General features: G+C 45.3%; 1 protein-coding gene across 1 annotated transcript; it reads right to left on the bottom strand.

Annotated features, from left to right (window-relative positions):
* Positions 1-17: 17 nt before the first annotated feature.
* Positions 18-16,588, bottom strand: LOC124722170 (mucin-5AC-like). Its single transcript, XM_047247371.1, has 2 exons — positions 16,301-16,588; positions 18-731 (listed from the first exon to the last, which is right to left on the bottom strand). The coding sequence occupies exons 1-2, from the start codon at positions 16,586-16,588 to the stop codon at positions 18-20; spliced, it is 1,002 nt and encodes a 333-aa protein (XP_047103327.1).
* Positions 16,589-23,083: the final 6,495 nt, after the last annotated feature.

The raw sequence follows: 23,083 nt of genomic DNA, 5'->3' as shown, positions 1-23,083 counted from the left end.
GCCACCTGACGGCGTTATCAGCGGCGTAACGATGCTTCCGTCTGGGGTAACTCTGTCCCCAGCGTGTGGTCCGGGTCCTCATCGACGTCCTCACTCCACACCATTGAAGGCGTTGTCATTGTGATGGTCGTACGTTTCACTTCGGTCGTAGGGGCAGAGGACGTCTCGGCGGCAGTCGCATCGGTGGAGTCCATTGGTTCATTAGCACCTGAGCGAGCCAGTAGAGTAGGCATCGACACATCCACAGTCGGCGTCATGTTGTCATTCGTATCGTCGTGTAGGTTCTCCGAGGCCTCGTCGGGTCGGACGGCCTCTGGAGCATCAGGGGGAGGCGATCCGTCCCGTTCCGAGACCGTACGGCGCCTCCTCTTGCGCCTCTTAGGTGAACGTTGTTTGCGGGTTCGTCCCTCCGTGTCGGAAGACGGAAGGGAGTCGCGTCGCTCTGAGAGGAAGGCCGTTGCGGGAACGTCGAATGAAGGGGCGTCCGTATGTTCAGGCGGGTGGATGTCGGAAGTCGTCGCTGTTGGTAGTGGCGCCGGAGTAGCCTCAGGCTTTGAGCGCGACGTGTCGGCCCCGGCGATATCCGTAGCAGCTGGAAGGGTCACCGGTACGTGGTCCGATGGGCGGCGGCCGGTGGGAGGAGAAGAGAGCGCCGATGCGTAGGTGAGCGGTAAAACCGTCGTCGGAGCCGGAGGTTCCACGGTAGCGGCTGGCAATCGGGTGATTCGTCGCTGAAGACACTCAGATCTGAGGTGGCCTTCTTTGCCGCAACCGGAACAGGTCTTGGGTTGGCCGTCGTATATGACAACCGCGCGGCACCCGCTAATTTGCAGGTATGATGGCACGTGGCGATGGAGGTCGATGGTGATCTGCCGTACACCGTTAAGAACGGGGTACGTTTGGAATTGCGCCCAGCGTTCGGCAGTGTGGCCATGTACAGTGCCATAGGGGTGGAAAGCCGCGATAACATCTTCCGCCGGAAGCTCGAACGGGAGTTCGAAAACTCGTACGGTGCGCATTCCTAAGCCGGCATGGTCGACAGTGACCGCTCCGACATTGCCGTCGGCGTGGCAAAAGCGTAATCCATGGTTGGTGTCACGAAGTATTCTTTCACATACCGCGTCATTTACGACTTTGACGTACACAGTACTGCTTAATATGGACAAATGGATGCCCAAGATGTCGGAAGCTGGGATCTTAGCAACGTCGCGTAGGAAGCGTTCCACTTCCAAGGCCTTTGGTCGTGCGTAGTCGTTGCAGAAGTTGAATCGTAAAGTTAGTTTTCGAAAACGGTTGGCCATGGTTCTAGTGCACGTAAACGACACGTAAGTGACGGCGGCTGAAATGTAAACAACTGCGAACGCGCGCGCTCCGCAGGCGGAATCAACAACACGTCCGTACTGCACGGCGGCGAAAGCCGGACTGACGTCTAGAACCGCTAGACCACCGCGGCCGGCACTTAAAGTCAACATACAGGTGAATGCGACCTGAAGGTTTTGGGAACAAAACTGGTGGACTTGCCCATTGACTGGCTTGTGTAGGCGCAATAGCTCCGCTATCTTGCAATTCTTTAATTTCAGCAGTGACTTTGTCCCATAATGCAATGGGAACAGACCCGACACGGGAAAATTTCGCCTGTGCATTGCCTTTCAGAGTAATATGTGCAACAAAATTGTTAGCTTTGCCTAAGCCTTCAGAAAAGAATTCCGGGAATTCTCTCAGCAAGCTAGCTACACTGTCTTTTACAATGAATGCAGACACGGACATCACATTGTCCTCAATGTTAAAGGAAAACAAATCAAAAAGAATCAAGACCAGATATTTTCTCACAATCGCGTGATTGTAGCACTGTAAAAGTCGCTGTTCAAATATGCAAGCGATACGTGACTAACAAAGTACACTTTCTGAGAGTGGGAGTGTCTTGTCCATTGTAAGCTAGTTTCAGACAGGCATGGAGAGCCTAAAAAAAAACAAAAAAAAACGGCTCTGAGCACTATGGGACTTAACATCTGTGGTCATCAGTCCCCTAGAACTTAGAACTACCTATACCTAACTAACCTAAGGACATCACACACATCCATGGCCGTGGCAGGATTCGAACTTGCGACCGCAGCGGTCACGCGGTTTCAGACTGAAGCGCCTAGAACCGCACGGCCACACCGGCCGGCAGAGCTTAACAGTTCATATGTGTGACGATTTAGCAATGTGACAGGGGCACCTATGTCCAACTCAAATTTCACACGTTTCCCACATGAAGCAAATGAACAGAAAGCTTGTTTGATTGACGTATCACTGAAGAAACTGAACACATGCTAGGTTTGCTAATGCCCGTTGCAGACTTGGAATGTACTGAATTAGTGACATGGGCCTTGTGACGAGACATTTGTGAGTGGGCCGAATTCTTATGTTTGTTCCATTACAAACATATGGATTGTACATGTCCATTCCTACCACAGCTTAACACTGAAATTGTCAGGAGGGGCAGTCTTGAAGTTTGCGCCGTGAATAGATCCGAGGGCAACACTTGATTCTGTTCACCTGTGTAGCCGCCTGTTTAGTGATCTGCTTTCGCGGCGTAGAGCATTGTTTATTCAGGGTGGCTAGCGCAACCTGCAGCTGATTTGGCCGATCGAAAACAAGAGACTCAACCCGACAAATAGCTGCCCACTCAGATTTATAAACTGACAGGGCACCTGAATCGTACTAATCTAGTATTTGCACTATCTACTGAAACGATCTATCGGACAGTGTCAAAATCTGTTCTCTGAGTTTGACATCAGGGACATTGTACACGATCGCATCACGCAACATAACGTCTGAATATAAAGCACTGCAAACAAATTTGAATTTGCAGTTCCTCGTCATACCCTGTAAATCTGTTACCCAATCACGGTAAGTTTGTTCTGACCGTTTTTTGCAATTAAAGAACTGATACCTAGCTGCTACCACATTCACTTTTTGGTCTGCCACGTGTGGTAGTCACGCGGTCTGAGGTGCCTTGCCACAGTTCGTGCGACTCCCCCTGTCATAGGTTCGAGTCCTCCCTCGGTTATGGGTGTGTGTGTTGTTTTTAGCGTAAGTCAGATTAAGTAGAATGCCGGCCATTTGCCACGCCGGACATTTACCACGCCGGACATTTGCCACACTTGCCCCTTCGCCAGGTAGCGATCCCTCAGGTAAGGGACGCCCTTCCTCATACTTCTTCTGTCCGCTTTCAAACCGCCGTCTCTACATCTTACTCGATACAACCAGTACGTAAAGGACCTTCTTCTTCGACATCTTAGCGAAATACAGAGCTTTTCCGAAATCGAAATATTTATATCTTTTGGGAAACGAAATCAATTCCGACGATGATGTCAATATGTAATTAATTTTGCCAAGTATAAATATAGATCCCTCTGTCTGTATGGTAGCTTCCTTTCACGCTTACTGATTGCGGTAGAAACAGTCCATCGCCATGGGAGCAACAAGAAAGGAACGCTGTAAACAGAATGCGAATGTACGCTAATCATTTCTATTTGATCGCTGCATTTGTGCCTACTTTAATTACTACAACTGCATGCCCAAAAGACAATAAGGAAAGAAGAAATGGGTATGTGAATGTATGAAAAGAATGTTTGAAAAGAGGAACGATATACTCCATATTAATTTACTCTCTAAAACCCGATATCCCTTGCGGCGAAACATTAGTTAGTAAAGTGTAGCGGGACAATGTTCAAAACATGACTGAAAGTACGTTCTTAAACAGAGATAAGAACGCCGGCTGGAGTGGCCGAGCGGTTCTAGGCGCTACAGCCTGGAGCCGCGCGGCCGCTACGGTCGCAGGTTCGAATCCTGCCTCGGGCATGGATGTGTGTGATGTCCTTAGGTTAGTTGGGTTTAATTAGTTCTAAGTTCTAGGGGACTGATGACCTCAGAAGTTAAGTCCCATAGTGCTCAGAGCCATTTTGAAGAGATAAGAACATCTATGATTTACATGCCATCCAAAGTCGACGTACAATTTTAAAATGTTCGAAATAAGGAAATGAGGTAAAACAGAATGCTATGCTTGTACCGTACGTTGTTGTTCTACATTGTTTAGCTCTGGTATTTACAGGGCCACAGAGAAAGCATCCTAGGTTTTGGAGGGAAAAGCCGTAATTGTAATGATCTCCACTACAACAGAAACAAGAAGCACAACTTAAGGAAAAATAATGTAATGTGTGTTCCAGCTCACAATCGACACTGAAGCAGGTAGTTCCTGTGACTTGGTATGGACAGAGGTTATATTCGACAACCGGAATAAATTAATAACTGGCTCCTTTTACCAACTCCCGGTCTCAGATGAAACAGTTGCTGAACATTTCAAAGAAAACTCGAGTCTCATCGCAAATAGGTACCCTACTCATACAATTATAATTGGCAGTGACTTCAATCTACCTTCTGTATGTTGACACAAGTACATTTTCAGACCCTACCGTAGATAGAAAACAATTTCCACAATTGTTCTAAATGCTTTATATAAAATTATTTTGAGCAATTAGTTCACGAGGCCATTCAAGTTGTAAATGGTTACGAAAACACACTTGACCTCTTAGCCACAAATAATCCTGAGCATCACGACCGGTACAGAAATTAGTGAACACACAGTCGTAGTGAAGCTCAATTCCGTAACAAAGAAATTCACCAAAACTAAACGCGAAATATATATATATTTATAAAAGCAACTAAAAATTCGCTTGACATCTTTCTAAGAGGCAGTCTCCAATCCTTCCAAACTATGTAAGTGAAGACCACATGTGGCCTAAGTTCAAAGAAATATTATCAACAGCACTCTAGAGATTCATGCCAAATAAATTAATATCAGACGGCACTGATTCCCCCCTCTCCCTCCCGCCGGCCGAGGTGGCCGAGTGATTCTAGGCGCTTCAGTCCGGAACGGTGCGACTGCTACGGTCGCAGGTTCGAATTCTGCCTCCGGCATGGATGTGTGTGATGTCTTTAGGTTAGTTAGGTTTAAGAAGTTCTAAGTTCTAGGGGACTGATGACCTCAGATGTTAAGTCCCATAGTGCTCAGAGCCATTTGAACCATTTGAACTGATCCCCCATGATACACAAAACACGACAGAAAGCTGCTGTAGGAGCACCGAAAAAGGCACGTATAATTCAGACGAGCGCAAAACTCCAAGATCAGCGAAGTTTTACTGTGGCTCGAAATTTGGTGCGGATTTCAATGCGTGATGCATTTAATAGTTTCCACAACGAAACTCTCTCTAGAAATGTGGCGAAAAATCGGTAGAGATTCTGGTCCTATGTTAAGAAAACCAGCGGAAAGGCTCAGTGAGTACATTTACTGCGTGTCGGGCGGGGAGTGAGGAGGAGGAGGAGGAGGAGGAGGAATAGGAGGGGGGGGAGACAAGGGACCGACCCTTCGGAGCAGGTAAAATCGTGGCAAATGTCCGCCGTGGCAAATGTCCGGCGTGGCAAATGTCCGCCCACCGATTAAGTACTGTGGAAGCCTAGGGACCAATGACCTCAGCAGTTTGGTCCCGTAGGAACTTACCACAAATTTTCAGTTTCCAATTTACTTGTTGATCAGAACAGTTAATTTGCGCAGCATTAACTTGTTCATAAGCAAGTTCACTTGGAGCGGAGTTAGGAAAAAGTTTGTTTATAAGGTGGAACACTGCACTTCCAACTGTGGATAAGAAATATGGAAGTTTCACAGTCCCTGGTACGTTTTGAGCGAGTACGTGAGCTTCAAATTGGGACAACCACTCGGCATTCCTCTTCTTGCTCAAGAAACCTTCGAAAAGGTGGTATAGCAGTAGGTGTTGCTGTAGGTGGTGCTTCGTCCGTCGGGCGCGCAACGTTGCCCAGTAGCTCCTGCACCGTATTGAGTAGTGTAGATATCTGCTGCATATGGAACTGAAACATCTGCATTAGCTGCGTCGCATCTAACGCTTGCCGCTGTGGCACAAGAGAAGGAGGCGGAATAGGCGAGGTGGGCATTTTGAAAGAGACAAATGGAACAAACAGACAAGCCAAGGAAGCAAAATAAGAACAAAAATAAAGAAAGTTTCAGCAACGCCCACCTGAAAACACTGATTAGCAAAAGAGACTGTTAAAGCAAGTGAATGCCCCTGCAAAGAAAAGACAAGAAAGAATTAAGGCGCCAGAAAACACAAAAAGAAATTTATGTGAACGTCAGGCACTGGGTTCTTCGTGTAACTCGCCGGCAATGTGGTATCCTGCCCACTCGCCTCCTATAGCGTTACTAAAGGTCACTGATTTCTCTTATAGCTATACAACAATTCAAGAAAATCACGTTAACTGATTGTAATACTTAACTTTGGGACGCAAAGAATTGGCGACATGCAAATAATCAATGTCTTTCGCTATACAATGTCCATACAATTCACACATGGTCATACGGATCACTAATAACGTCTGTTCTGGTGCCTCTTTTCTATTGCGTGGTTTGTACTCCTGGTATGCTAGTGCCTCTACTAGGGCGCCTCTTCTACTCTCCGCTAGTTCACGTCTTCTACTGTCCGGCCGAGGCTGGCAGGAGTGACGCTTATATTCTCTTCGCATAGGGGCCGCCCTGTCGTGGTACGGTCCTAGTCAGCGAACTACTGGCTGACGTTGTATCACAGCCTCCTCTGCTCTTGCGTTCTTCATCTTCGTGTCGGCGTATGTCGTTACACTGCAACACAACAGACCTCCATCCTGCCCTCCAAAAAGTTCTCACTTAACACCACTGAAATCGCAAAAGGAACCATACGCCGCACACGATCGTGTGCCGCTTGGCTTCGTCAATTAACAAATAATCTTTCTCGGGTCGTATGTACATGAATACACTCTGATTTCCGTCAACTTCTGAAGGTAAAGGTAACACTTTATATAAATCGAACAACTCATTTTCCACTAATGGAACGTTAAGTACAAAACTTAGTATATTGCCTGACAGGAAAGCATCAACATCAATTATGCGTAGCAGCTGGTACCCACTCTGTTCCGTGAGCGCTATTGGGAACTTCTTATCTTTAATGTCATCCCGAATTAATTGTAAGTGTTTAACTATTTGAACTGGATTAATTATATGAGGTTCCAGTATTCCTTTTTGTGTATTTAGGATTGCAGGAATTAACAGCTCGTATTCTCGTTCTAATTCCATAAATATTGATACCAACTGTATCAGTTGTTCATTAACAGTAGTAAGAACAACTAAGTGTTGTATTTTTTGATCTGTGCTATTAGCATATTCATTCATATATCTATGAAATTGCTCCATGTTCTTGACAATAATTTCTTCATTACGTGCAAGGTTAGATACTGTGTGATAGAAACTTGTCAAAGTGGCTTTGACTACGGTAACTTGCTTTTTTGTCAGATTAAGCCTTAGACGGCCAGTGTGGCCGAGCGGTTCTAGGCGCTTCAGTCTGGAACCGCGCGACCACTACGGTCGCAGGTTCGAATCCTGCCTCGGGCATGGATCTGTGTGATGTCCTTAGGTTAGTTAGGTTTAAGTAGTTCTAGGGGACTGATGACCTCACATGTTAAGTCCCATAGTGCTCAGAGCCATTTGAACCATTTTCAGCTTAAGCAACTGCCTCTGTTCGCTTTCAGTTAAATCAATCTTTAATTTGAAAAACGAGGCGTCCTATTCGTCTTAGGTTCCAGTCAGAATTTTACTGACTTCTCCCACAAAATTCAAGACACCTCTTTTTCTACGTGTCTCACGCCTTGTTAATTTCCCGATTAGACCTTGTGCAGTTCGTATCTTTCGGAGATGCCATTCTAAAGCCTGTTCCACAGCTGTGTATTCTCGATCACCAACTCCCAGACTGGTAAATTTCTGTTTACAATAACTTATAGATAAATGTGCAAATTTCTCTGTTTCATCAGCTTTAGTTTGGAGTTCTCCTTAATGAATATAACTTACGATTTTCCACGTCATACTGTAGATCTGTACCTTGCCATTACTGTCATAATGCAAGCCTGGGGACGAAAGAAATGTTTCCACACCAAAATCTCGATAGTGTCCGAGGGTGTACGCGGCGGCGATACAGCTCACCAGATACAACACTCCCGTCGGTTTCCTCATCTGTTATTTCAAGAAAATCCGTTTTAGTAGAATTCCTTTAATATGTTGGCATGTACTGTTAAAAAATTGTTTCTTCTTGAACGGATAACTACATCTGGTCCTTTTGTCGTTACTACAGTAAAGGAACCACGCCACTGGGTGTCTAGCTTACGACTTCTACCTCTTCTGACACTTTCATCGTACAACAGAACCTGATCACCTGTTTTGAAGTCCTTTGGGTTCTTCGTTCTATCACAGTATTCCTTATTTTTCTGTTTACACTGTTTGTTATGATCCCTTGCACACTGCTGCATTTGCTTCATTTTCTCTTTTTATTCAAGAACAGAATCATCGTAATTATACGTAACACCTGTGGCATCTCTTTGAAATGTTCCAGGTATGTTGCATTCTCTACAGAAAAACAACTCATGGGGTATATAATTAACTGCACTATGAGGTGTGGTATTGAACACGAGGGCAGCGAATTGAAGCCAGTCGTCCCATTCTGTTTACTGTCTGTTGATATTGTGTCTTACAAATCCTGTTATGGTGTGGTGCGACATTTCCAATGCGCCGTTCGCCAGCCGGTGTGGCCGTGCGGTTAAAGGCGCTTCAGTCTGGAACCGCGTGACAGCTGCGGTCGCAGGTTCGAATCCTGCCTTGGGCATGGATGTGTGTGATGTCCTTAGGTTAGTTAGGTTTAATTAGTTCTAAGTTCTAGGTGACTGATGACCTTAGAAGTTAAGTCGCATAGTGCTCAGATCCATTTGAACCATTTTGAATGCGCCGTTCGACTGCGGATGGTAACAAGAAGTTTGTACTCTGTCAATCCTTAACATTTTGCACACTCTCTTTAGCATGTCACTCAAGAAGTTGCTGTCGTTATCTCTGAGTATTAGCGAAGGCGTTCCAAACTTCAAAATTATTTTTTCCACTAGGGTCGAGCTACAGCGTCTGCGTCCTGTTATTCTATGGGTTTTTCCACAATGAACTTCGTTAGCGCGTCTTGAAATGTCAGTATGTACCTATTGTTTTCCTCGGTTACCGTTAATAGGCCGACAATGTTAATATCACACTGATCAAATACACCTTACGGCGTTGGTGCCATAACCAAAGGCATTTTTGTCTTATTTTGTATCATTTAGTTTTTATGACAACTGGGGAATTTTCTAATACAGTCCTCAATGTCCTTCTCCATACCGGGCCACGTTCGGTATTTTCGTATACGATCGTAGGTTCTCACGATCCCTTGATGGCCATGTATGGGTGCGTCATGGAATTCTCGCAAAATTTTCGCCTTTTCTGCATCAGTTATTTCCTGTTGTTCGTCTACTTGTCCTACCGGTGTTTCCTTACTTTCGTTTATACCTTCCACCGTAGTTGGCTGCGCTGGTGCACGGTCTCCTTGCGAGTCCGGGACCTGCTCTATGGCTGCCGTGCTCTGACCTAGGCTACTATCGCCGTCCGGGCAGTTATCAGACCCCCTGAGCTCTCTCACTCTCGAGAGTGCGTTAGCAGCCAGATTATTTTCCCCTTTTTATACACAATTTCGTAATCGTATTCTTCTAATTTCAGTCTCATCTTCATTAAACGTGAGGACAGATCGCTAATATTTCCGATCCACTGTAATGGCTTATGATCAGTACAGATGGAGAACTTGCGACCAAACACATACGGTCAGAAATGCTTGACGGCCCAAACCACAGCCAATAATTCCCGTTCAGTTGTACTATAATTACGGTCTGCATCGTTTAGGGTTGTGGAAGCAACGGCCACGGGGAGGTCTTTGCCGGTTTCTCCTTGTGATAGAACAGACGCTATCGCAAATGAACTCACGTCAGTTGTAATGATAAACGTTTTTGAAAAATCTGGATGCTGTATTATCGGGGGGTTAAGTAGATTCTCTTTTAGCATTCAGAACGCATTTTCTTGCTCTGCGTCCCATTCATACTTAACACCCCTTTTTAATAATTCATGTAATGGTTTTGCCACTTTGCTGAAGTCACTCAAGAAACGCCGATAATACCTTATTAATTCAATAAAAGATTTCAGTTCTTTTGTTGTTTGTGACTCCGGAAACTCCGTCACTGCTTTGAACTTGTTTTTGATCCGGTTTTAACCCAGCTGCAGTCAAAACATGCCACAAATATATGCCTTCCTTAAGAATTCGCATTTATCAACCTGCAAATTCAAATTATGTTTCTTAGTCTCTCGAAGACTTCACCCAATCGGGAATTGTGATCTTCCAGAGATGGACCAAAAACCACTATGTCATCTAAATATATAAACATATTGTCACCCTGAAACCCAGTAAATACGGCATTCATCAATTTTTGGAAGGTGGAGCATATGGTGTACTAAAAACCTTTTGCCAAATCAAGAGTTGAAAAATATTTCGCTTTGCCTAATCCGTCCAGAATTTCATCAATATTCGTAAGTGGAAAGACTGTGTTGACAGCAATATCATTTAGCTTCCTGAAGTCCGCAACTATTCGCCATTTCTTTTTACCTGATGCATTCATCCTTTTTGGAATCATAATTAAAGGAAAGAACTGGTGGAAGGAACAATTACATCGTTCTCTAACATTTGATTTATGTCTTGTTGCAACGCTTCTTTCTGCGCTTCCGGGACTCGGTATGGGTGGGAACAAATAATTCGCCCCTGAGCCTAAGGAATCAATTGTATCCTGTGTCGAAGCGTCTCTGCATATGTCAACTTGTCTCCAGGCAGATGGAAAATGTAATTATACGCAGAACACACCTCTATTATGGACGGTTTTACTACATCATTTAAATGATCCAGTCGTTAATTCTCCTTAAGGGGGGTAGGACGTCAAACGGGCCGACTTGGAGGAGGAGAGGCACCCCAGGGCATTTCAATTTCCACTGTCTATACGTTTACAAATAAATTAATAAAACTTTGTCAGCATGACCAGGAAGGATTCAGAATTTACACTCATAGCAGTGGAAGTTCTCAGACATGACGAAGTAATTTTTTTACGTGTGAAATTTCATCATTTTTTTTACTTACTAATGGCAGCATTTGTTGCTATAGGTACACATTTCTTCATAAGTAAGAGAGATTCTTCGATGAATTTTACACAGCATACAAACCATACTTAAAGGTGTATGAAACTAAGTCTTGTTGACCTCTCGCAGCTGCGGCTGGCTTATGCAATCGTGGCGGCGCGCCAGCGGACGCGCACATCTAAAACACCCAGTGTGCGCGTCCGGGATAACGTTCCGCTGGCACTGTGAAATTATTCTAAGTCTAAGCTACTGCATATACTATATAAGCGAGCGAGGGCCGCGCAGAGGCTCATTCGCGCTGCTGCTGCTGCACAGGCAACTGCATTGAACGCCGCCACGATGCCTTACAGGAGAATTCGTCGCCGTTCTAAACACACAGTTTATAAAACCATCGAGAACATCGAATTCGCCACAACATCTGGAGACAAGAAGAACCGCATGCCAGTTAAGAGTGTTGCTGCTACTGCACTTGTCGACGGACCTTGTGTTTTCTGTGGTTGCAGACTTAACTTTAGTATTGACATTAATGATACTTTTGATCATGGTAATGGTTGGCTCACTGTAGCCATTGTACGTGGAGGTACAGGAGTACCTAGTGTTCCTGGACTTGAAAGTTTTGTTGATAGAGACATTACTGCCTATGCACCTACCATATGGCAGAATGGCTCTGAGCACTATGGGACTTAACTTCTGTGGTCATCAGTCTCCTAGAACTTAGAACCACTTAAACCTAAATAACCTAAGGACATCACACATATCCATGCTCGAGGCAGGATTCGAACCTGCGACCGTAGCAGTCCCACGGTTCCGGACTGCGCGCCTAGAACCACTAGCCATATGGCAGAACTTGCAAATAAAGACTTTGGTAAATCTGCTTATATGTGTCCTTCTGCATTGTCTTTGTACACTCGTAATAAGAGAAAAATATCTGTAAATGAGTCTGTATTCATTTGGGTTAAAGGTAAAAGAGTGTGTGAATATGTAAAGTTTGTTGGTGACTGTACTTTGTATTTTCATAAATAAATTCATCTCTATGCAAAATTTATTTTGTTATGTTTTCGAACTTCCACTGCAATGAGGGTGAATCCTGAATCCTTCCTGGTGATGCTGACAAAGATTTATGAATTTATTTGTAATAGTATACACTGGAAATTTAAATGTCCTGAGATGCCTCTCCTGCTCCAAGTCGGCCCGTTTGACGTTCTACCCCCCTTAAGTAAACTGATTCTAGACTTTTTCTTGCTCGAGACTTCTACGTTACGCACGATCCACTGCGGCCTAAAGCTGAACTGTGGAACTCCCTCCACTTTAATCCGAGGCATCTCAAGATAAATCGCCTCCTCTCGTGTATTTAACACACTAATTAAACAAGAGCCTTTTCTTATTCTCACCAACGCTTCTGGGAGGTACACTCCTTCTTGCAATTCTTGCTTTTCCACAATTCCTTCCTCTAGGCTAGCATCTGCAACATCTGTACTCAAAATCCTCTCCTCGCGAAGACCTAACTCTATTTTTGCCACCTGGCCTGGCCTAGGCTCGGTAGCGACTTTTTCTTGTCGACGACACATCTGTCTACCGGTATCCTGCGTACTGCATTCTCTCTCTGCAGTTTCATATTCCATCTGCTCTTGTATACGTGGGCTCGGTGTCTCCAGCCCCGTACACAGTTTAACGCATCTGCCCCTAATCAACAATGTTCCTTTTGTGAAGTCAATCACTACGCCATACTGCGTAAAGAAGTCTCTTCCAATTGAACCAGCATAGGAAAAATATCCAGTCCGCCTCCTACCAGATGAAACTTATGTTTCACTCTTAACTCGCGATCTACACTCCTGGAAATTGAAATAAGAACACCGTGAATTCATTGTCCCAGGAAGGGGAAACTTTATTGACACATTCCTGGGGTCAGATACATCACATGATCACACTGACAGAACCACAGGCACATAGACGCAGGCAACAGAGCATGCACAATGTCGGCACTAGTACAGTGTATATCCACCTTTCGCAGCAATGCAGGCTGCTATTCTCCCATGGAGACGATCGTAGAGATGCTGGATGTAGTCCTGTGGAACGGCTTGCCATGCCATTTCCACCTGGCGCCTCATTTGGACCAGCGTTCGTGCTGGACGTGCAGACCGCGTGAGACGACGCTTCATCCAGTCCCAAACATGCTCAATGGGGGACAGATCCGGAGATCTTGCTGGCCAGGGTAGTTGACTTACACCTTCTAGAGCACGTTGGGTGGCACGGGATACATGCGGACGTGCATTGTCCTGTTGGAACAGCAAGTTCCCTTGCCGGTCTAGGAATGGTAGAACGATGGGTTCGATGACGGTTTGGATGTACCGTGCACTATTCAGTGTCCCCTCGACGATCACCAGTGGTGTACGGCCAGTGTAGGAGATCGCTCCCCACACCATGATGCCGGGTGTTGGCCCTGTGTGCCTCGGTCGTATGCAGTCCTGATTGTGGCGCTCACCTGCACGGCGCCAAACACGCATACGACCATCATTGGCACCAAGGCAGAAGCGATTCTCATCGCTGAAGACGACACGTCTCCATTCGTCCCTCCATTCACGCCTGTCGCGACACCACTGGAGGCGGGCTGCACGATGTTGGGGCGTGAGCGGAAGACGGCCTAACGGTGTGCAGGACCGTAGCCCAGCTTCATGGAGACGGTTGCGAATGGTCCTCGCCGATACCCCAGGAGCAACAGTGTCCCTAATTTGCTGGGAAGTGGCGGTGCGGTCCCCTACGGCACTGCGTAGGATCCTACGGTCTTGGCGTGCATCCGTGCGTCGCTGCGGTCCGGTCCCAGGTCGACGGGCACGTGCACCTTCCGCCGACCACTGGCGACAACATCGATGTACTGTGGAGACCTCACGCCCCACGTGTTGAGCAATTCGGCGGTACGTCCACCCGGCCTCCCGCATGCTCACTATACGCCCTCGCTCAAAGTCCGTCAACTGCACATACGGTTCACGTCCACGCTGTCGCGGCATGCTACCAGTGTTAAAGACTGCGATGGAGCTCCGTATGCCACGGCAAACTGGCTGACACTGACGGCGGCGGTGCACGAATGCTGCGCAGCTAGCGCCATTCGACGGCCAACACCGCGGTTCCTGGTGTGTCCGCTGTGCCGTGCGTGTGATCATTGCTTGTACAGCCCTCTCGCAGTGTCCGGAGCAAGTATGGTGGGTCTGACACACCGGTGTCAATGTGTTCTTTTTTCCATTTCCAGGAGTGTATTTCAAGATCTTAGACTGCTGTCCCATATGTGTGCATGGCTGCGTTCGTAATACCTTTAGTCTTTATACTTTCCTCAGGTCTATACCCGACCTGGTCTTGTAGATACTTCATATTAAATAAACTAATCTGAGCTCCATTATCTAGAAGCAATTTTAGCGGACTTTCTGTACTCTGGGGGCACCTCAATTGTACAAACTCATTTTTACTCTCACAGTCGACTTTAAATACTTTCCCCAGTTCAGCATAAGGCGACTATAATCTTATGCTTTCCGGTCGTTTCCCCGCTTCTCACTTTTCACAGGTGACCCTGAGTTCTCAGTACATTCACTAGCCATGTGACCTGGCCTATGACACGCAAGACACACAACTGGTTTCGCTTTCTTGCAGGAACCTCGATGTCCCAATATTGTAACTTTCACATCTAAATGTTTTTGATGTCTCTGATTTTCGACACGCTTGCGCCGATTTGACTTTGCGAATCTGTTTCTCTAGTCGGCAGTCTCGCGTTAAATTGCCCAGTTTCCCACAAGTCCTGCACCTGATATTATTCCTGCAATCCTTTGAGGTATGCCCTACACGACCACAGGTAAAACACTTGAGAGTAGCTTTCCCCATTTTGCCCTGCTGACTTCTGTCAATAAATCCTGTTTCCTTGGTGGACATAATTACTGACTCTTCCGTCAAAGCGATGTCGACCGCTTCAGTCAAAGTAATGTTTTCGCCCCTTGCACGCACAATTGTCCGTATACACTCATCATAGATCCCCTGAATGAATACAGTTCTGCTTAATTTTCCTACTAACGTCACAGATCCAGCCAGTTCTGACGCTGGCATGGCACCGTGTACAGATTCACGAAGTTGATCGAGTCCTTCCTCGGGCATAGGTGTGTGCGTTTGTCCTTATGTAAATTTGGGTTAAGTAGTGTGTAAGCTTAGGGACTGATGATGGTTCAAATGGTTCTGAGCACTATGGGACGCAACTGCTGAGGTCATTAGTCCCCTAGAACTTAGAACTAGTTAAACCTAACTAACCTAAGGACATCACAAACATCCATGCCCGAGGCAGGATTCGAACCTGCGACCGTAGCGGTCGGGACTGATGACCTTAGCTGTTAAGTCCCATAAGATTTCACACACATATGAACTTTTTTTTCCTAATAAAATGGCTCTTACTTCCTCCCATGTGAAGATAATACGCGTACGAGCAATTTGCTTCGTGCAGGACCCTGGATTGGCGGCCGGCGTGCACGAGCGATTCTAGGCGCTTCAGTCTGGAACCGCGCGACTGCTACGGTCTCAGGTTCGAATCCTGCCTCGGGCATGGATGTGTGGCCGGCCTAAGTGGCCGTGCGGTTAAAGGCGCTGCAGTTTGGAAATGCAAGACCGCTACAGCCGCAGGTTCGAATCCTGCCTCGGGCATGGATGTTTGTAATGTCCTTAGGTTAGTTAGGTTTAACTAGTTCTAAGTTCTAGGGGACTAATGACCTCAGCAGTTGAGTCCCATAGTGCTCAGAGCCATTTGAACCATTTGAACCATGGATGTGTGTCATGTCCGTAGGTTAGTTAGGTTTAAGTAGTTCTAAGTTCTAGGGGACTGATGACCTCAGATGTTAAGTCCCATAGTGCTCAGAGTCATTTGCACCAATTGAACCATGACCCTGGATTCTTGTTTTGACAAATTTTAAACGATAGGATGATCTGCTTCACGTACTAGTTCAACGGCTATGTCCACACTATTTATATAATCATTTAATGTTGACTTAGTGCCATAAATGCCTGAGGGATCAACTTCAAAGCGTCACTTATTGAAATACTAGCCGTAGTCAGTCCGCTCTCAGTGTCGGCAGAGTTGAGGGTCGTCATGACTCACTGTGTTTGTGATGCGACGTGCTGAGTAGAGACAAGCTGGCGCTGCGCTGTTCTGGTACGTGCAGATGCGTGCCGACGTACTGTCCTAGGAGCCGAGTTGCTATCGCCTGTCCGGCGCTGCGCTATCTCGGGCCGGGCTTGGTGTAGCGTAGCCCGCAGCCGCTGAAGCCGCTGCCGCTGCTGGAGACACCTGCAGACGCCTGAAGGACGTGTCTCGCCGCTGCCCAGGCTCGGTGACGTAGGTGAGACGCCCTGGCGGTTCTCCCAGGACCGCGATAAGGCACTGTCTTGAAGCGCTGCGTCGCCCCCGAGACGTCCGCGGTGTCGGTAGTCGTGAAGACAGGCTGTCCTGGCCCAGTCTTCTGGCATTCGGCTTCGACGTCCTGCCTTTTCCTCTTCCTTCTGTTCTCCACGCTCCGTCTGATCTCACTGGAGTGCCAATGCTGCGTCTAACAGAGTCTCAAAGCCGTCAGTCCAGTCAAGACCTCAGGCTGAGCAGGAAAGAAGTGTCTACCGATGTCAAAAATCAGTTCCACCTAAAACAGCCATTACCATGATCAAAAGTATCATTAATGTCAAATCTAAAATTAAGTCTGCAACCACAGAAAACACAAGGCCCGTCGACACTTGCAGTAGCAGCAACACTCTTAATTGGTATGCGGTTCTTCTTGTCTCCAGATATTGTGGCGAACTCGATGTTCTCGATGGTTTTATAAACTGTGTGTTTAGAACGGCGACGAATTCTCCTGTAAGGCATCGTGGCGGCGTTCAATGCAGTTGCCTGTGCAGCCGCCACGATGCCTTACAGGAGAATTCGTCGCCGTTCTAAACACACAGTTTATAAAACCATCGAGAACATCGAGTTCGCCACAACATCTGGAGACAAGAAGAACCGCATACCAGTTAAGAGTGTTGTTGCTACTGCAGCCGGCCTGTGTGGCCGTGCGGTTCTAGCCGCTTCAGTCTGGAACCGCGTGACCGCTACGGTCGCAGGTTCGAATCCTGCCTCGGGCATGGATGTGTGTGATGTCCTTAGGTTAGTTAGGTTTAAGTACTTCTAAGTTCTAGGGGACTGATGACCACAGATGTTAAGTGCCATAGTGCCCAGAGCCATTTGAACCATTTTGCTACTGGACTTGTCGACGGACCTTGTGTTTTCTGTGGTTGCAGACTTAATTTCAATAGAAATACGGGTCCACGAGAATCTTATGAACAGGGACGAAGGCTATCAACTGAGCGCGGCCTGGAATCCAGCATTAGCCGCAATACGCCAGGAACGCACCAAGAACCATCCAGCTCACGAGACGCGATCAGAATGCTCTGACGGAGACAGGAACGGCGCACCCGCTTTCCGTTCCACCCCGCCCGCCGGCTCCTCTGGACCCAGCCTCCCGCGGCCAGGTGGTGGGGGGCACACCGCAGGTATAAAGGGACCGGCATCCGCAACTTCTCGGCACTTCGCCAGAAGTTGATGTGTATGTCACTCGTCGAAACGTCGCAGTCTGAAGACACCGCCACACGGCTGGAAGCCCGAGAACTCTTCGCCAGCTGTATACGCCGGGAAAGCATACATTCACGTCAAAGATATCGTTTCCAGTCTTCGAAGCATTCATGGAATAGAAGAACACACGTGTGTGTCAATATTTGTCACATGGAACTACCTTTAAAGCCAAATTTTTCATCAAATCTTAATCATATTACGGTTTTTTTTCAGTTTCTATATTTTGGCGTTGAGTTACAGGGACTATACAGCCAACAATGCTTATAAAGCGCCAAAGAAACATAATTGTAAAAATGCGGAGTAGCACAAAGCCGTCGCCGGATCAGCGGTCACTGCAACCTGCACGCTACGACTCCGCACTCACCGCTGTCGCGAGGAATTGAGTGAGTTAAAACACATTGTATTATTTTGTTTGTTGAAAGGGTCTTATATCTCAACAAACGGCTGTTAGTGGAACCACCAATGTTTCTTTCACGTCTCACACACTGAGCCAAGTAAGGAACCCATTCAAGCGCCTACAAAGTGTCGCTTTCCCTCCCACCATCCCTGAAAAAATTGTGACATTTGCTCTCCTCTGTCACTGCCGCTCAATATCTAATGTCACTAAGCCCCGATCCGCTACATATGTGTCATATGTAAAAGTAAATACAGATATTACGATGTTGTCTTTCGAACAGTATGACAAATGATATTTGTGGTATAACTAAGTGCCGAAATATGGTGCGCGTTTCGCCGATACACTTCGCTGATGAATACAAATTAATAAATTAAGGTTAAGATGTTGTCATTATTGCACGTATTAGTTATTTTTAGTCATGTTTGACACAATATCATTAACAATTAATATAGTTCTTCCATTGCGACTGAAATATGAAGAGAATAATGTGATCAGTATACTCACAAAAACTGTGGGGTGGTTTTCCTAGGTTTTAGTCTTTGTTACTCGAAGTCAAACAGAATGTTTCAAGACGGAATGTGACAGCAATGTTCAACAGCATGTCGTTACCAGATTGTGATGAGTCTGTCTGTGGCGCGACTATTGTGCAATGTAAGTAGGCATCCCGGACACGTACAACCTCTGTGAGTGGTGGCAGCCGAATCTTGTAGCGGCATCATGGTTGACTGGGACTGGAGGCTACCAGCTGTGATCCTTGCACTCACAAATAGTGGGGGTATACTAGTTGTACATCAATGGGTTCGTTGTTTTCCTTATATAAACAAACCGAACACTTGACATAGTTCACCTTACATAAAAAAATCATGTAAATTATAACCTTAATGTAAACGAAACACTCACTTGTACTCTCAGTTTGCTTTATTTAGGTTCTAATTAATTATGAATAACTGTCACCTGAATTACAATTATTTATGATCAAAGATGGCTGCCGAGTAGTCCACTTGCGCTATTAATTTGTTTACGCATGTGCTATTGAATGGTCAAATACTTGTAGTCTAATCTGATAACTTGTAATATTTCTAACTTTACAGCCATCATATTCACGTACAGAAAGCTCTTCTTAGAGCAGTTGAGAATGCAGCAGTGGGAAGATGACAAAATGTGGAGTGAGGTACCGATGACAGGTGGTCTGTTCTGTACGGCTGTCGTGAGAAAGACCTCCTAAATTGTGCTCCTTCTCTACGATTGACTACTGCGTTCGGTAGTTGCGAGCCAAAATAATATACTTCTATTATCAGTCTTCGAAGAACTAAACAGTATATTTAGTTGCATTTCATATAAAAGCATCTCTCAATAGCAGGCTATCAACCCATTATTTCAAAAGTGTTAATAACCAGCATAATAATAAACAACTACTAAACGAAAAGGCAGACCGATTTTCGGAGGTTTTAGGATCGCGCCTAACTTGGATGGCGGACGAAATGATCCACCTGTAAGATCAGAGCTGGTTCGGTAGTGTTGGAGGGCAGACATGTTGTTTGCCGCAGTCGGTGTTAGTTTTAACTTTATTATCAATCTATGGTTTATAAATGTGCGAGCGGGGCTAACAGTCTTCGAGGACAAACATGTTGTCTGCCACGGTCGGCATCACGTTAAGACTTTATTAGCAATGTATGGTTATGTGGACGTGTAACTGAGAACAGTTTGATAATAATTACGCAAATACGCAATTTATTGTTTTGTTTTTATGAAAGTATGAAGACTGGAGATTATTTGTGGCTCATAAAGTGAAATACAAATGTGTTGTTTCTCCTATTGCCGCGCGGGATTAGCCGAGCGGTCTAGGGCGCTGCAGTCATAGACTGTGCTGCTGGTCCCGACAGAGGTTCGAGTCCTCCCTCGGGCATGGGTGTGTGTGTTTGTCCTTAGGATGATTTAGGTTAAATAGTGTGTAAGCTTAGGGACTGATGACCTTAGCAGTTAAGTCCCATAAGATTTCACACACATTTGAACATTTGTTTCTCAAATTCTGCTAATAAAAAGCGAGTGGCATCCTGTATAAACAAACTAGTTGGAAATTTCATTATTTCTGAAATATCAGTTCCTCGCTAAGAGTTCATTACAGCCTCAAAGGGGACGGATTCACAGCCTATGTGCTGTTTTCAGCCCAGTGAACAACAACTACAGAAGACTGTAGGTTGTTGAACATTAATTGTAACTTACGCATTCCACTTAGGGCTGCAGAAGCAAACAGGCACCTCACGTGTGCTGCAATTTTAGTACAAATGAAGTCGGTGACACGTCATCTGGGGTTACACAGAGGAGGTATGAAGGAGAGAAACTTTCGAGAGAAGGGATTTATCACATGTACGTATATATCCCTCTCCCCCTCTCTCTCTTTTTCAAGTTGCCGTACATGGGTGACACGTCATCTGGGGTTACACAGAGGAGGTATGAAGGAGAGAAACTTTCGAGAGAAGGGATTTATCACATGTACGTATATATCCCTCTCCCCCTCTCTCTCTTTTTCAAGTTGCCGTACATGGCAGCCGTGGCGGGAAGTATCGTTGAGTCGGAGTGCTTTGGAATTGTGAGGCTACATTTTGTTAGCGTGAATTGAGAACTGTGACGAACCAGCAAACTGTGTAAGGACTGTGATAAGTGTTAACTGTGAATGATCAGAGAACTGCGTGAGAACCGTGTTAAGTAGGCTTTGAACTGTGTTTGAATTATTTTTCATATTTTAGTCGATCTATAATACCTGATGCCGCAAATCAGATTTTCCGTAACAATGGAAATATTATCGGTAATTGAGCAATAGGAAGTGCTGAAGTCCTACGAAAATAAGTTAACGTTATGCGCGGTCCATGGGATTACGTTATAATTCATCAGTTCAAGACTTGCATAGCACCGGGAGGCGGCCACAGAAAACAGGTGCGGCGACAGCCAGCAGCGGCCGGTGCAGTTAGCGCTACACGGCGCACTGAAGAGTCAGCTTGAGCACACCACGATAGCGGAGTTGCAGCCAGCGCTGCACCTCACAGCTACGAGAATCAGCGGCAGTATGTCGAAAAAGAAAAGTAGTGCAAGTGTTGCGTTTGCATATAGCAATCTAAGATTTGCAACTGGAACATTGGTATTAGTAAAATGTCTAGGCGAAAGGGAGTAAGTCATGGTACAGCATCAGCTGACACTTTGCCGACTCAGTGTGATCAGTATATAAGGTCTATGCTAAAAATCATTCTGCAAAAACAGAAAAGTAGCAACAATAGAAAATAAGGAAGAATTAAGAAAATTAGAAAAATAATATAAGGAGGAGTTAAAGGAAATCAATGTAGGAATAGCTCAACTTAACGCTAAGGCTGATGCTTTGAAACAAAAAGATCACACATTTTAAAGTTACAACTGAGGACTGTAGTAATGAAAAGATTACGAAACAAAATAATGGGGGTAAAAAACGTGAGTTTAGTGTAACAGAAATGAATCAAAAGGTTGACAATGAAATTTAAAAGTTAGGTAAGACTTTGCAGGTTCAAAATTGGGCAATAAAAACAACAAGTAATGACAGTAGCAATATAAGACAGGAGTAAACCAAAGGTATAACGAGTAATTTACAGAGTATGAAAAATGACCAGAAAATTCTTAGTCTTAATATTTCACATGCAGAAAACTCTTGTAAGGGGAGCACAAGTGCGATCCATGTTACACAGAGGGAAACATAGCGAAAAGTGCTTCCTGAGATGCAAGACAAAATAGTTAACGAAGTTAAGCAAAACGCAGAAATTTGGAGTGAACAAGCAAGAAAGAAAGGCGTGGTTCACGTATGTGACGTAGAAAATTACTCTAATGCTCATAAATTCGATCATTTCTGTAGTAATTAGACAGCTTGAGGGCGTCATCCCTGGAAACATGACAGAACATCCGAAAATCAAATTCGTGGCCAATATATTAGAAGGAGAAGTAATATCATGGGGAACAGAGGGCAGCACTACCTGTAAAACATATAAAGAATTCGCGCAATCGCTAACGAAGAGTGAGTGAGGCAGGGCGAAAGGCGACGTGTAAGACTTTATTAGCATTGTATGGTTAAGTGGACTTGTAACTGAGAACAGTTTGATAGTAATTACATCAATAAGCAATACATTGTTTTGTTTTTATTGAAGTATGGAGACTGGAGATTATTTGTGACTCATGAAGTCGAATATAAATGTGCTGCTTCTCCTATTCTGCTAATAAAAAGCGAGTGGCATCATGTATAAACAAACTAATAGAAAATTTAATTATTTAGAAAATATCAGTTCCTTGCTAAGAGTTCATTACAGTCTCAAGGTCTTGGACTCATGATCTATTGGCTGTTTTCAGCGCAGGGGATAACAACTATAGGAGACTGTAGGTTGGTTATTAATTGGAACTTACGCATTCCATTCAGGGCTGTAGAAGCAAGCCGGCACCTCGCGTGTACTGCAATTTTAGTACAAATGAGGTCAGTGACACGTTGTCTGGGGTAACACGAAGGGGGTATGAAGGAGAGAAACTTTCGAGGGAAGGGGTTTATCACATGCACGTATATATCACTCTCTCCCACTCTCTCTTTTCCAACTTGTTATAAAGTGTATCTTAACGATCGAAATTTATGATTAAAGTTATGTTAAATCTTACTGATCATCATTATGATCGAGAAATGTCGGCTTCCCATTCCTCCACATACATATACTACATTCCGATTTGTGCCCCACCACCAACCCCTTCGCCATTCCGCTCTTGAGGTACCCAGCATCACGAGCCGGACCCATAATTTGTGATCTGTGCGAAGGTTGATGGACAACAGCAGCAGCCGTTACTTTTGGTGGTATTCGCCATTTACAACAGAGTAATGTGCTTGATGGTATTTTCTTCAACTTAATGGAGCTATATGTTACAATTATGCCCTCTTCCTCCCACTTTTCAAGAAGACACACATAAGTAA

This window comes from Schistocerca piceifrons, chromosome X, assembly GCF_021461385.2.
Source record: "Schistocerca piceifrons isolate TAMUIC-IGC-003096 chromosome X, iqSchPice1.1, whole genome shotgun sequence".
NCBI lineage: Eukaryota > Metazoa > Arthropoda > Insecta > Orthoptera > Acrididae > Schistocerca > Schistocerca piceifrons.
Note: the sequence above shows the minus strand (reverse complement) of the source record. Positions and strands in the feature narration are given on the sequence as shown.